The 13,473-nt window shown below is 37.4% G+C and overlaps 1 protein-coding gene and 1 long non-coding RNA gene across 13 annotated transcripts in view; one reads left to right on the top strand and one right to left on the bottom strand.

The window, feature by feature from the left end:
- GAB1 (GRB2 associated binding protein 1) overlaps positions 1–5,040 on the top strand; it is a 98,479-nt gene extending 93,439 nt beyond the window's left edge. For 9 of the 12 annotated variants that reach the window (XM_083834679.1, XM_083834673.1, XM_083834682.1 and 6 more), the window contains 2 exons: positions 2,793–2,915; positions 3,158–5,040. In XM_083834679.1, the coding sequence (XP_083690805.1) occupies positions 2,793–2,915; positions 3,158–3,316 (282 nt within the window). In that variant the 3' untranslated portion in view covers positions 3,317–5,040. Of the gene's footprint in view, positions 1–2,063; positions 2,509–2,792; positions 2,916–3,157 lie in introns of those variants that run through there. The other 3 variants (XM_083834681.1, XM_083834674.1, XM_083834683.1) reach the window with 1 other exon arrangement.
- LOC310898939 overlaps positions 74–13,473 on the bottom strand; it is a 20,676-nt gene continuing 7,276 nt past the window's right edge. The window contains exon 3 of the long non-coding RNA XR_014583865.1: positions 74–2,098. This is a non-coding gene — a long non-coding RNA (uncharacterized lncRNA). The remainder of the gene's footprint in view (positions 2,099–13,473) is intronic.

The raw sequence follows: 13,473 nt of genomic DNA, 5'->3' as shown, positions 1-13,473 counted from the left end.
TATGGTTAGTATATATGTCTGTTGTACAAAACAGGTCAACATGTGACTTTCTCTTTTCCCTAGAAACCATCTCCTCTTGTCTGCCATTGTTAGTTCTAGACTATGTAGCAGTTCAGTATCAGGGCATCAAGGGAAATAAATTATTCATAAAACTTCTAAGACAGGCTTAAAAACCTTTACTAAAAGGAGATCTTCCAAGAAATGTGGAAAGAATGGGGGAAAAAAAGGATCGATATGTTTGTATTCTGTTGAAAACAACAACAAAAAAGAACTGAGCTACCTCTGCTTTTATTAGGCTTTTTTTTTTTTAAAAAAAAAAAGGTCGAATGGGGCTTTGTATACTAAATATCTATTTTTTTTCCCTTTTGGGGAGGGTTAATTCAGATGGTAGAGTTTCAGATATTTAGCTTGCAGTGCTGTCAGCTAGTTAAGAAAAATTAGTGATGTGTATTGTGTGGTGGTTTGTTTTTGTTTGTTTTAATTGGGGAGAGAGAAAATGCAATAGCATTTTCAAGTAAAAGAACAGCTGTAGGCCTAGTCCTGGAATGAAACGTGGTCCAGAATATCCTTAAAGCAGTGGGGGGGATACCTGCATCTTTGCCCCAGGTTTTGGGTCAGGGTAGTTTCAATGCAATTACAACGTTTTTGATGCTTGGATTCTCTTTTAGTGGGGAATACATTTTTCACCTTTAAAGCCTTAGGAAGCTATGGTTTCCAAACCTTCTCTGGGGTAGAGCCTGCCTGCTGCCACCTTTTTCTGTGCTATTCATTTGTCTGCCTTCCTATATGGCATGTGCTATCCCGTTTCACTACGCCCTGGACTCTTCTCACAGTGCTGCTTGCTACCCCACCCCCTGTTGTCCCACATACCCACCCCAGTCCCCTCCAGTCTTCTACCTCTTGTGCTCCATGGCTGCCTGTGGATACCACCTCTTAGGTCCCCCTGAGCAAGCCCCTCCTGCTGACTTCTCTGCGGCAGCTCGGACTCTGTGCAAGCTTATGAGCCCGCAGAAAGTCTGGCTCATGTTTTGTGCGGTGTCCAACCTGTTGGCAGTGCAAGCGCGCTTCTCAGGTGAAGCGTGGTTCAGCAGTGGGATGCCAATGATGTAAAAACCTAGCCCATCTCTTACAAGAGCGCTGTGCAAGAGGCACTGGTAAGTAATTGGTCACGTCCTATTTTACAGATGCAAGAAACATCCCGTTTTGCACAAATGTTTGGAGTCGCCTCTGCCCATAAGTAGATATGCAGAATCGCAATTAGAAGTGGAGATTTCTGTTGATTCTTACAATGCCGTTTCAGGGGGTTTAACTTCAGTGCTAAGACGGTGTATTTAATATTGCAGCCAAAATGGCCTGTCATTAGTATCTTCTGTTTGCTTGCACCATTCTTTCTTCAAGGTTGTTCTACAGATATCCTTCCATTTTCATTTAAGTATATTTTAAGCTTGTTTTCTAATGCTTATGTTCTGCCTGTCTAGTTTGTGTGAAATAACATATCCTTTTCAGTTTAATGAGTAAGAGCTTTTTAAATTTATGCTGGAAACCTTTATACAGATCCCAATTTTTGTTAAATATGCAGAAATATGTTTAGAGAGTTTGGGCAACAAAAATGAGCCGTTATCACAGTTGTTTGTGTTTGTCCTTGTTTACCACTTAATGAGTTGGACGATACAGGTGCAATGGATAACATGAATTGAAAAAACCCAGCCCGTTAAGATTTAACCAATAAAATACTTTATTTCCTAGAGAACCTGAATGTTTCCAGATATGTCAAGGCCTTTGTTTTAATGTGTGCTAATTAATTACATAGTCTTTTCAAAAGTTTTGATTTGTTCCAACAACATCTTAGAAAGGAGTCCAGACTTTTTTCATCCTTTTCTGTCATCAGCTTTGAACCATCTTGTTTGGACATGTTGCACTTCTGTTTTATTTAATAAAATCAGCAATATTCTGCTTTCTTTCGAGTTGCTGTCAGCCTTACCCTTCTGTCTTTCCTTCTGCCTTCCTCTTCATTTTTTGCTGACTGCTGCCCTCTGTCTTCCTTTTTTTTCTTTATCTTTTAGAGAAGAGTCCTTCTATTGTACTGTTCCTATAACACCTGTTAAGAGGGAGGGATCAGGCTGGGAGAGGACAGAGGAGGTGAGGTTGTAAAAGTATGGGCTAATTTAAATTTAGGTATATGCAATACAACTTCAGTTCAGGCAGCTCTGCACAAATTTCCCGAAGTTTTAATATTTTAGTTTTATTAATTGAATAATACCTTTTGATTTTAAGCTTAATTATGATAGCTTTTGAGTGACGTGCAAAAGTTTCCTTTGGAGCTTTGCCACTATTTTAAGGCTGAAATTCTCCTAATGTATTTAATGGCAATTATTTTTTATAATTTTAATTAAGAAATGTTAGATTTGAGATGTAACAAATTCTTTAAGAAATAAATAAATGAAGGAAACACCAAAACCACTCCATTCTTATATTGTGATATGAAAGGGGTATTAGGTGGAGGACAGATTGATTAAGGTTGCAACCAAACTTTGGGGGTTGGTTTTTGGGTTCCATTACCCAACCCCCTTTGGCTTTCGACTCTGTCCCAAGCTCAACATTGTTCCATTTCCACTTAAATTTGAATATACTTGTTGCACAATGTCAGTAAAACTTGCATGGTTTAACTGATTGTAAGAGCTCAGCCAGTTGTTTAACCTTGAATATTTTGGCAGTTGATAATAAGCATATTTGATAATTTCAACTATTAGCATGTACATTTGCAGCTGAAATTACTTGTATTATAATTTCAGAATTTGTTCGGTAGCAACAGTCTCGATGGAGGAAGCAGCCCCATGGTAAAACCTAAAGGAGATAAACAAGTAGAATATTTAGATCTGGACCTAGATTCAGGAAAATCTACCCCACCTCGTAAGGTGAGCAAATTTTGAACTTGTGCATTTCTGCCATGAGGTGCTTAGAATTTCTTCATGAGTAGTTGCTGGGAAAGAACTTCCAGCAAGATCACCCTAATTAGTTTGTCAGAAGGTCAATTGGAGAGGTTCTGTTGGACCTGTCATTGAACGGTACCTGTTCTATATCTGTTTGAGACATACATTTGATTTTCTAATAAGTAGTTTGTTTTAACTGTTTTTTTGTCCCCCTTGTCTTTATCCAGAAAAAGAGCAGTGGTTCAGGCAGCAGTGTGGCAGATGAAAGAGTTGATTATGTTGTGGTTGACCAGCAGAAAACACTAGCACTGAAGAGCACACGGGAAGCATGGACTGATGGGAGACAGTCTACAGAATCTGAAACACCAACGAAAAGCGTGAAGTGAATATACTGCCTTTTCTTTAGAGAACAGAAAGGAGTGAATTTTGAAGAATTACAGGACCACAATGGCAGCATGGCTTGATTGTACAGTATTCACTGGTGCGTGAATAGGTTCTTGACCGAACAGGATGGAAGCCAAATGACACTTCAAATGTATCAAAAGAATTGTAAGATCATAAATCAGCTATGTGGTCTCTGGAAAATTTGCAACCTGTAAATAACATGTAAAATAGTATTGCTTAGCTTTCAGAAAACTTTTTGTTCTGTAGTTAACACATCTGTAGTATTACCATGTTTATGCACTTTTTCAGTTACAATGTTGGTTCAGGTATTCCCAGTTAGTGTACCTTAACGCCTAATTTGTCTGGAGATTTTTTTTCTTTACACTACTATTTCTTACAAGTTTAGGTTAATTAAGCTACATGTAGATACGGAAATTAATATTTGAACTTCATTTAACAACTTAAAATTGATTTTTGCGGAAATACTTTCACAATTGAATAATCTACTTGAAATGTCAAGAGATGACCGTTAGTTACCTACTTGTTTATATTTAATACATGCGGAAGATTATTTGGAAGTCTACAGGTTACCTTCCTAACAAAAATTGCTGTGAGTTAATAATGAACTATACTGGGTTTAGACCTACAATCCTGGCTTATATGTTAGTTGTTAGTGGTGGAACTTCTATTGTATTTTATTAATGACAGTGTTCTGTGTTCGATGGGTGAAGATTCTGCAGGGTGGGATCTTACACTTTTAAAGACTGAATAATTAAATATCAAGTAAGCCTGCAAACCACTGATGGCATGCAGTAATATTGTGATCTCACACTTATTAACAAGAAATAACCTTTATATTATTTACAGAAGGTAGAGTATATAAATCAGGTACGTACCAAGCACTGTTGTGCTAATACACTGATCAGGTTTAGACAATGAGCTTTAGTTTTGTACTATTTAGAAGTTCTAATGTCAGTTTTCAGTTCAAGATTAATGGGACAGTTTGACATTCACTGTTTGTAGTACTAGCAAAATACTGTGATTTTGAATTAGACATAATTCAAACGGAAATACTATGTTTTGACACCATAGTGCCCTTCTTATGATCTTTATTTTACTTTAATCTCCTGCTTGGCCTTATATTTAAATCCCTATGCAACTGATATTTTGTATCTCTGTTTTTAAAAATTAGGTAATATTCTTAAATGATCCCCTTGTAAACCACTTGTCGCTCTTTCCTGGTACAGGATTTTAAGCTCTGTATACTGTGATCCTTTATTTTACTATGCCAGTTCCAAATAATAATCTGCCTTGGTTTAGAAACATGTTGTTGTTGTTATCTGGAAGAAAATAGAGCTCTTTAAATACATGAATGAGTTAGGTCTAGATAGAAAATTTACTAATGCTTTTTTTTACACAAATGCCCATAAGTAAGCAGTTGGTTTTATTTTCCCACCCAATTGTTTTATTTTGTCCAAGTCATTTAAAAGTTGAGTATAAAGCTGTGTTGTTTTCCAGCATGTTGGCCTTAGTACTGTGCCTATTCTACCATTGGTTGTTTCTTTCCCCTCACAGCCACAATCTACCATATGTAAATTATGTTATTTTTAACAAAGGTTCTTTTTAAATTAGTAATATTTTGATGCTTTGAATGTTCATTTAAAAAAAAAAAAACTAAACACAATGCATTTTGAGGTGGATTTTAAATAAATCAAGTTGTTCAGTTTTGATGTGTAAATTCTGTCCTGTGAAACAGTGAACGGGTATTAATATGTGTGTAAAGGTGCCTAGATACAAACCACTTTTTTCCCAAATTGTACATTATCTCTTAGTACCTTTCAAACAAAAAAAAAACGGCTAGAAGAGTTTTCAAAACAAACCTCTGATGTAAAACCCAGCCGCAAGCAACTAAATTAATCAGAGTCCCAGCCTTCTGGGAGCCAGGAAAAGTGATGCGAGTCAGGGGACCTCGATGGCTTAATCAAAAGTAGTTGAAATCCTTAAAGACCCTGGAGCTATAACTCAACTCTGCTTTGAAGGTTTTATCCAATACTGAACTGCTCCTCACTGATGCTACAGCTGACAAAGCCACAGGCATGGTGAATAATTGGTAAGTCTAATGTTTGGTTTAGGACATACTGGTTTTAATCATTTTATTGGTACAATTGCAACTGTGTACCTCCACTGATGAGTTGCCTCTAATTTGTTAGCAGAAGTGATTAGATAATCACTGCTCCTGTTTACGCACTGTAGTTACTTTGCTTAACGTTGTGGGAAAGAGTCATGCTGTGTACTCCTGCAATCACACATATGCCCAAGGAGTAATTATGATCTTAGAATATTTCAAAGCTGTAGTTGTTTATTTTCTCAGCAAACAAACAAATCTGGGGGAGAAAGTTTGGAAGGGCTGCTAATCCTTCACACGTACCTAACCCCTCCTTCCTTGAAACATTTACTGACTACACAACTACATGTGTCTATATATAAGTATATATATTTACAACTGTTTTTTTTGTAGTTGAGCACTGACACTTTAGATATCAAATAGTGTTTTTTCAGATGTTTTGAGCATCTCTGGTAGTGAAGTATAAATGCCTGAAAAAATCAGTTTCTTAGGCTGGCCTCTCTTCTTGAGCTAGTGACACAAGGTGTTTTTGCTCTGTTTGCTGACATCAGTACTTGGTTTACAGATTATGCTTATTTTTTCTTCATTTTAAATTTGACAGCGTTCATAGCATTATTATGATTGATAATAAACTCTATTTTGAGGCTCTTTTCCTTGTTAAGGCAAATAAGTTTTCAGCCCGTATAGGTAGTAGAATACAAAGTAGTCATCTAGAACTTTTCTTTATTAGATTTCTTAGCTGTTTTCTCCCCTTAATTCAAGTGTTTTTTCTACTTCCATGTTGACCAAAGAATGCTCAGAATCAGAGACATGACAGTAAGTTTGATATTTCACCTAGAAAGCTAGAGTGGGACTTCATGTTGCAGGTTTGTCAGAGGTCTGGAAATTCCTAAGAATGTGAATATTACATTAAAAATGAGTTCTAAAATTGGAAGTGGTAGAAAGAAAGCTAGACTGTTGTTAGATGTGCAATTTTCAATTACCAGCTTCCAGAGAACACTCTGGTAACAGGGATGGATGCTGATGGAAACTCCAGTAGAGATCAGTGCAGAAGCACTTTGTCAAGTGTTCCTTTTCAAACAGGTAAGGTCTTGTTTCACTAAAACACTGTTTTCATTTGTAAATAGTTTTAATTGCTGTGTCATAGATGAGTAATTTTAAACTGCAAATGTGTGTGTAAATCTTGCTCACAAAAATCAGAAGAAAAACTTAATGCCTTGTACAGTAAGATCAACTATGAAAATGTTTTGGCATCCCCTTACCCTATGATCTGAGCAATTGCTTTCCTGGTAAGTACTGCTGGCCACACTTACATACTGACTTAGTCATTATAGCCTCGTAAAGCACAGATGCAGAAACAGAGCTGTTATGTTCTGCTAGAAATACGTGAAGTGACCTTGAAAAAAGATGACAATATAAACATGGCTGTTAGTCTTTTTTTTGATACTTTTATTGATATGAAAGAAAAATCTTGCAATCCATTCATGTATGGTAGTTGACATAGTGCCACACACAGGTCATGCAGACAAATTACAATCTTGCCATTTTAATTATGTAATTTAGAATTCATTGCTCCATATAGCTAAATGGGGAGAGATGAGCAGCTCTTTAGCTTTCAAATTCCATTATGAGCTAAGCAAGATCTTTATCACAATGACATTTAAGCTTAGTTATTAATGATTGCAGCAGTCTATATATATATATATATATGTCTTGCAAAACTACTTTGGAAACTTACCAGTCCTGAATGAACCCTCCATTCCCTCCTTAACCATTGAGGTTTTAACCATTGAGGCTTGTATCATAAAGAGCCAGAGGATATACATATTTTTTTCAAGAAAAAGCTTTTGCTGTGCAATGTCAGTGTATTTTAGAAAGCAATAACACCATGTAATGTTTGGATTTTTTTTACACTTACAACTCTTAAGAGGCAGAGTGCTGTCCACAGGCAGACTTAAATTTGGAGACTGTCCTCTATATTTCTTGTATTTGGTTGGGGTTTCTGTGTATTGCACCAAACACTTCTTGACATTCATTTCCTCTTGTCTTACTACATGTAAATACTAAGGTGATCCATGACAACAAAAACGAGTGCTTGTCCAGCAATTAGTGTAATAAATGTTCCACAAAAATGTGGCGATTTGCTCTGGATGAACTCAAGACCAAGATGTGATTCTTTTTGTTAAACTTCTATTTTAACTTAACAAGGTATAGTTAAGTCTGGTTCTCAGCCTCATGAAGTACAGAGTGGGACAAAACGAGAAGGTGCTTGATATACTTACAAACATATATTTGGCATTAAAAGTTTCCCAGTGTATGTTTAAGGTTTAGCATCCTTGGTATTAATTTTCAGTAAAAAAAAAAAAATGGGAGAATAGGTACTGGATGCTTAACTAGTTGAGAAGCTTGATGTCTTATTAGAACAATCCAGCTGTTTAATGCCAGTGGATTTCATTTCACAATTTTTTAAAATGAAAATTCCTATATTTTAGAGGATTTGAAAAGGTTGATGTTTGCTTCGACTTTTTTTTACAAGAAACAAATTACCTGAAATGTAGAGATATGTAACCTGTGGTGCCCATGCATAAATTAAGAAACATTAAAAGCACCAAACACTTCAGTAAAATTGACTTTCAATGGAAGCATCTCACTATGATGCAGAATTTAGTAAGACAAAAGAAATTTTCTCCTGTTTTTAAACCATGAGGCACATGGCAGTGCCTTTAATTCTGTTAATTTTTTTAATACTTTTTGTTTTTATTTCTTAATTTAGAAATATTTTAGCCCACTGTGTTAAAATGGAATAGAAACAATCCTATGCAGTTTAGAACATAAAACACCAAAGTTGTTAAAATGAGATACTCAGTTTTCTTTCAGTTATAAAAGCAATATTAGTAATAATCCATGTTTGAATATTCTTACAGGATTCATGACTGATCCCAAGCCTTTTCCTAGTAAGGTGGATCTGCAATGAAACAAGAAGAAAATGCGTGTCACGTGAATTTTGAGAAAAGCCAATAAGAATTTGGGTCCTATTACAAGATTTGATTAAATGCTGTTTGAAGTTCTCTTCAGCTGTTGTTGGGTGTTAGTGTATGTGGGACTAGCACGGTGTGCCCAGATGACCTGATTTGTGTTTTGGAAGGTGGTATGGAAATCCAGTCTTATGAAGATATTTAAAAGGTGTAATACTACCTAGTAAAACTATTCTTAGCGTTACTTTTGGAATTGACTGAGCATTTTCAAGTATGAAATAGTGCTTTTGACTGAGGAAAAAATGAAAGGCTTACAGTAGGACAACTTGATATTTTATTCAAGTTTAGCTGTTGTCACTTCATTGCAGGAGAGTTGAGCTGTTCTTGGATTAGCTGTAACTAGCTAGTGACTAGCAGTGTAACCTAGCAGTGCAGAGCCCAGTGCGTGCCCAAGAAACAACAATTAAAGGATGCTGCAGGTAAAGTACATATTTCTATTTTAAAATCCCTTTTACAGACAATAGGTTCCTATCTGCATCATTGTTAGTGAATGTGAATAAATGCAGCTGAGCAGCTGAAAGTTGCCTTTACTACTTTTTCTTAATCAGCTCACCAGAATGGGAGAAAATATAATTACTACCTTATTTCTGATCAGTTCCTATCAGATTTTAAGTTATATAAGACATGGTATTTGTAGGCTGTTTTCAGGGAGTAGACTTAGATGAAGTAATCAGTACTTGTTTTTGTGCAGTTGTTGTGGATTTACATGCACACATTATGCAGGTTAATAGAAATGGTTTAGGATTTTTTCCCCTTACCTGTCAGCGGTGAAAGATTCTGTCTAGGGAGTTGTGGAAATGCCTCAGACTGGCCTGCTGGAGTACCTCAGCTTGTGTCTGGAGTTAATTGCATCCAAATGGTGTTTCAGCCCTCTGCTGATGTCTTCATAGTAACTCAGATAAATCATATTGTACTTATTTATTAAATTAATTGTAGTTGAGGCCAGAAGGTTAAAACAAATGATGTTCAGTAATCTGTAGTTAGGCCTGGAGCAGCATTTTTGAAAAGTATTGAGTGTAATAGGGTTGCAAGTTCCCCAGGCACATAAACCCAGTCCGTGATCTTTTGAGGAGCAGATGTTGATAGTCACAGAATCACAGAATTGTAGGGGTTGGAAGGGACCTCAAGAGATCATTGGGTCCAACCCTCCTGCCAAAGCAGGTTCCATACAGCAGGTTGCCCAGGTAGGCGTCCAGATGGGCCTTGAATATCTCCAGAGAAGGAGACTCCACAACCTCCCTGGGCAGCCTGTTCCAGTGCTCTGTCACCCTCACTGTGAAGAAGTTATTTCGCACATTGGTGCGGAACTTCCTGTGATCCATTTTGTGGCCATTGCCCCTTGTCCTGTCCCCTCAAACCACTGAAAAGAGGTTGGCCAAACCCCTCTGTCTCCCACACTTAAGATAACTGTAAACATTAATAAGATCCCCTCCCAGTCTTCTTTTCTCAAGGCTGAACAGACCCAGGTTTGTCAGCCTTTCCTCATAAAATAGCCAGGCACTGGTGATATGGTCTGATCACTAATAACGATATTGCACTTTCGCAGTGATAGAAGGTCCATGACAATTTCGAGTAATACTGAATAATGAAATTATGGATGAATTAGTGTTAAAAGCTTCATTGAGAAGTAAATCACGTATTCAGAAGCCTTTGGGTCTCTGACACTATTTCATTGTTATCCTGTTAGGGTTAGCAAAAAATACTCATATGATGTTGCCAGTTCTATACAGCCGCAAAACTGATTTTTAGTTCAGTCAGTGCCTGTGGATGTAGTAATGGACTTTTGTGAGGGAGCGGCTCTGCTTACATTGTCTTGTTCTCATTGCCATGCCATTTGGTGAGAAGTGAACTTCATGACTGTGAGAAAACATTGTCCGTGAAGAAGCTGACCACTGGCAGGGATGAGAATCTGAAGCTTTGAAGAAGGAAGGATGTGTATTCATAATGAATTGTGTATGAGCATATTATGTTATTTTGTGTTATTTTTATATGTAAAAATACATAATTGTGTATTTTGTTTGAGCCTTTTTAGTCACAGTGGCTTCCAAAAAATAAAAGCATTATCTATTGTGGATTTCTTCTGTGAGAGTGCTACTTGTTACAGGATCTCCTTTCTTTGAGGATTACTATAACAAGTATAAACAGTTGACACTTTTTATGGGTAAATTTAACTGATCACAGGTCTTGCTCTAAATCGGACACAAGTGGAGACTGACATGCTCTGTGGATGTACATTACAGCTGTTGTGGTTTAACCCGGCTGGCAGCTAAACACCACACAGCCGTTCGCTCACCCTCCCCCCTCCCTCTCTGGGATGGGGGAGAGAAACGGGAAAGTGAAGCCTGTGAGTTGAGATAAAGACAGTTTATTAAGACAGGAAAATAATAATAACAATAATAATAATAATAGTGATAATGGTAATAGTATTAACAATAATAATGTGTAAGAAAAAAGTGATGCACAATGCAATTGCTCACCACCCGCTGACCGACGCCCAGCCTATCCCCGAGCAGCCGGCCCCCCACCCCGGCCAGCCACCCCTATATATTGTTTAGCATGACGTCAGGTGGTATGGAATACCCCTTTGGCCAGTTTGGGTCAGCTGTCCTGGGTCTGTCCCCTCCCAGCTCCTGCTGCACCCCCAGCCTGCTCGCTGGCAGGACAGAGCGAGAAGCCGAAAAGTCCTTGGCCTGGTGTAAACACTGCTCTGCAACAATTAAAACATCAGCATGTTATCAGTGCTCTTCTCATCCTAATCCAAAACATAGCACCCTACCAGCTACTATGAGCTACTTAACTCTGTCCTAACTGGAACCAGGACAACAGCTTAAGCACTGTGGATGAACTCAGCGCCATTTGTTTTCTATGAAACACAGTGTTAGCATGGTTACTCTGTAATTTGAATAACTTCAATGTCATCTTCCCAGTAAAGGCTACATGGATAGATATTTATACACTGAAGTGGTAAATACTTAAACTTTGTTTCCATTGCATTAAGGAATCTATTGAAATTAATGTATGGTATCTTTTGTGTATGTTTTTTTTTAACAGTGAAAGTCAATGCATCATCAGTTATGATGCAGCTGCACCTCTGTTATTGGGCAGAATCTTCCATCTGTCTAACTTCTTTTGTGTAGCATTTTACTTTTGCATTTTAAACTATACTTAAACCAAAAGCAACTAATATCTTAATGCAAACCAGATTCTTTCCCTTTTCGTAGCTTCTTGAATTCAAATGGCCTGCATGTGTCTGATCTTGTGACCACAAACAGTTCTGTTTCATTCCTTTCCTTTTCCAAACTTTGAGAAGATTTAGTGTTTAATGCATGTGCAGCAACGCCTGTTAACATAATTGCTGCACAGCTAATGGTATCATTTTGAGTTGCTCTTACTTGTGGTGTTTTCGTTTAAATTTAACAAGAAGTCATCTCAAGAATATTAGTTATGATTACACAACTGAGCAACAAAATTGAAAGATGTCACCCGAGAGATTTGACAAAAATCTGTAATTAAAGTGCTCTTTACTAACTTTATAAGCAAGTTAATAATTAGTTGTCTCTACAGTTTGGTACTGGCTGAGGGAGGATTTTTATGCCTTATTGTGTATTTGAGCACATGTTGGTGTTTAACACATCAGTAACCTCTGTCATGAGCTTCTTTATGTTCCTGGTTGCTTTTAATTTAAGGTCTCTATTTTTGGGCTTTGTATGGACTGTTATGATTTTGTGCATTTATGAACACATTCATGTTAACTTTGGAGGTCCTTGTTTCTTTTTGTTCTTGCTTGGTCTTCTACACTTTTAGAGCTTTTAGAAATTTCAAACCTTTGGATTTATTTTTTTTATTATGCCTGCCTTCTGTACTTCTTCGAAGTCTAAGAGTTTGCTTTATTTTTGTCTGTAGTTCAGCCTTTTCTTCTATGAGATTTTGTAACTGTCTTGGTGTTGGCTGGGATAGAGTTAGTTTTCTTCCTAGTAGCTGTTATGATTCTGTGTTTTGGATTTAGGATGAGAATAACGCTGATAGCACACACAGTTTCAGTTGCTGCAGAGCAATGCTTACACAGAGCCAAGGACTCTCCTGCTTTTCATACTGCCCTGCCAGCACGGAGACTGGGGCGTGCACCAGGAGCTGGGAGGGGACAGAACCAGGACAGCTGGCTCAGGTGGATGGCAGGGATGTCCCTTGCCTTACGATGCCATGCTCAGCAGTACAGCGGGGGGGGGAGTTGGCAAGGGAGGCTGCCATTGCTTGGGGACTGGCTGGGCATCTGTCACCTGGTGGTGAGCAATAGTTTTGTTCATCAGTTGCATTTTTTTTCTTTCACTCATCTTTTTCTTATTAAGCTGTCTTTTCCTCAAACCATGAGTTCTTGCACTTACACCTTTTTCAATTCTATCCCCCATCTTGCTGTAGGGAAGGGCATGATTCAACAGCTGTGTGGTGCTTAGCTGCCTGCTGGGTTAAGCCACAACAGTAACTCCTACTGCTGCTTCACAGCATGGCTCTCTTTGCTTGGAAATAGTTTGTCTAAAATTTGGATTTAAGAGTTGACTCCTAGTGATATTGCAGTCTTGCAGTGATACAGCGTCCATGACAACTTAATGTAAGTAATACTGAATAATGAAATTATGGATGAATTAGAGGTAAGAGTTTTTTTTTTTTGTGGCATACTAAATCATATTCAGAAGCCTTTGGGTATATGAAACTATTTCAGTGTTACCCTATTAGGGTTATCAAAAAATACTCATACAATGTTGCAAGTTCTGTGCAGCTGCAAGACTGATTTTTATTTCTTGCCTCTGCAGAGAGGAAAAAAAATACAAAGATTTTCTGGCTTTATTGTGGAATTCAGGTTTTGGCTAGGATTTTTTTTTTTTACAATATTTCACTGTATTTGAACAAAATACTTGAGGCTGGTGCTTTATTCAATGTTAACTTAGATATTTAAGCGAAAAGTGTTGTTCCTTTATCATAAAGGTAGAGTTTCTTGAAAGTG

The sequence above is a fragment of the Anser anser genome (assembly GCF_964211835.1).
Source record: "Anser anser genome assembly, chromosome: 4".
Classification (NCBI taxonomy): domain Eukaryota; kingdom Metazoa; phylum Chordata; class Aves; order Anseriformes; family Anatidae; genus Anser; species Anser anser.
Note: the sequence above shows the minus strand (reverse complement) of the source record. Positions and strands in the feature narration are given on the sequence as shown.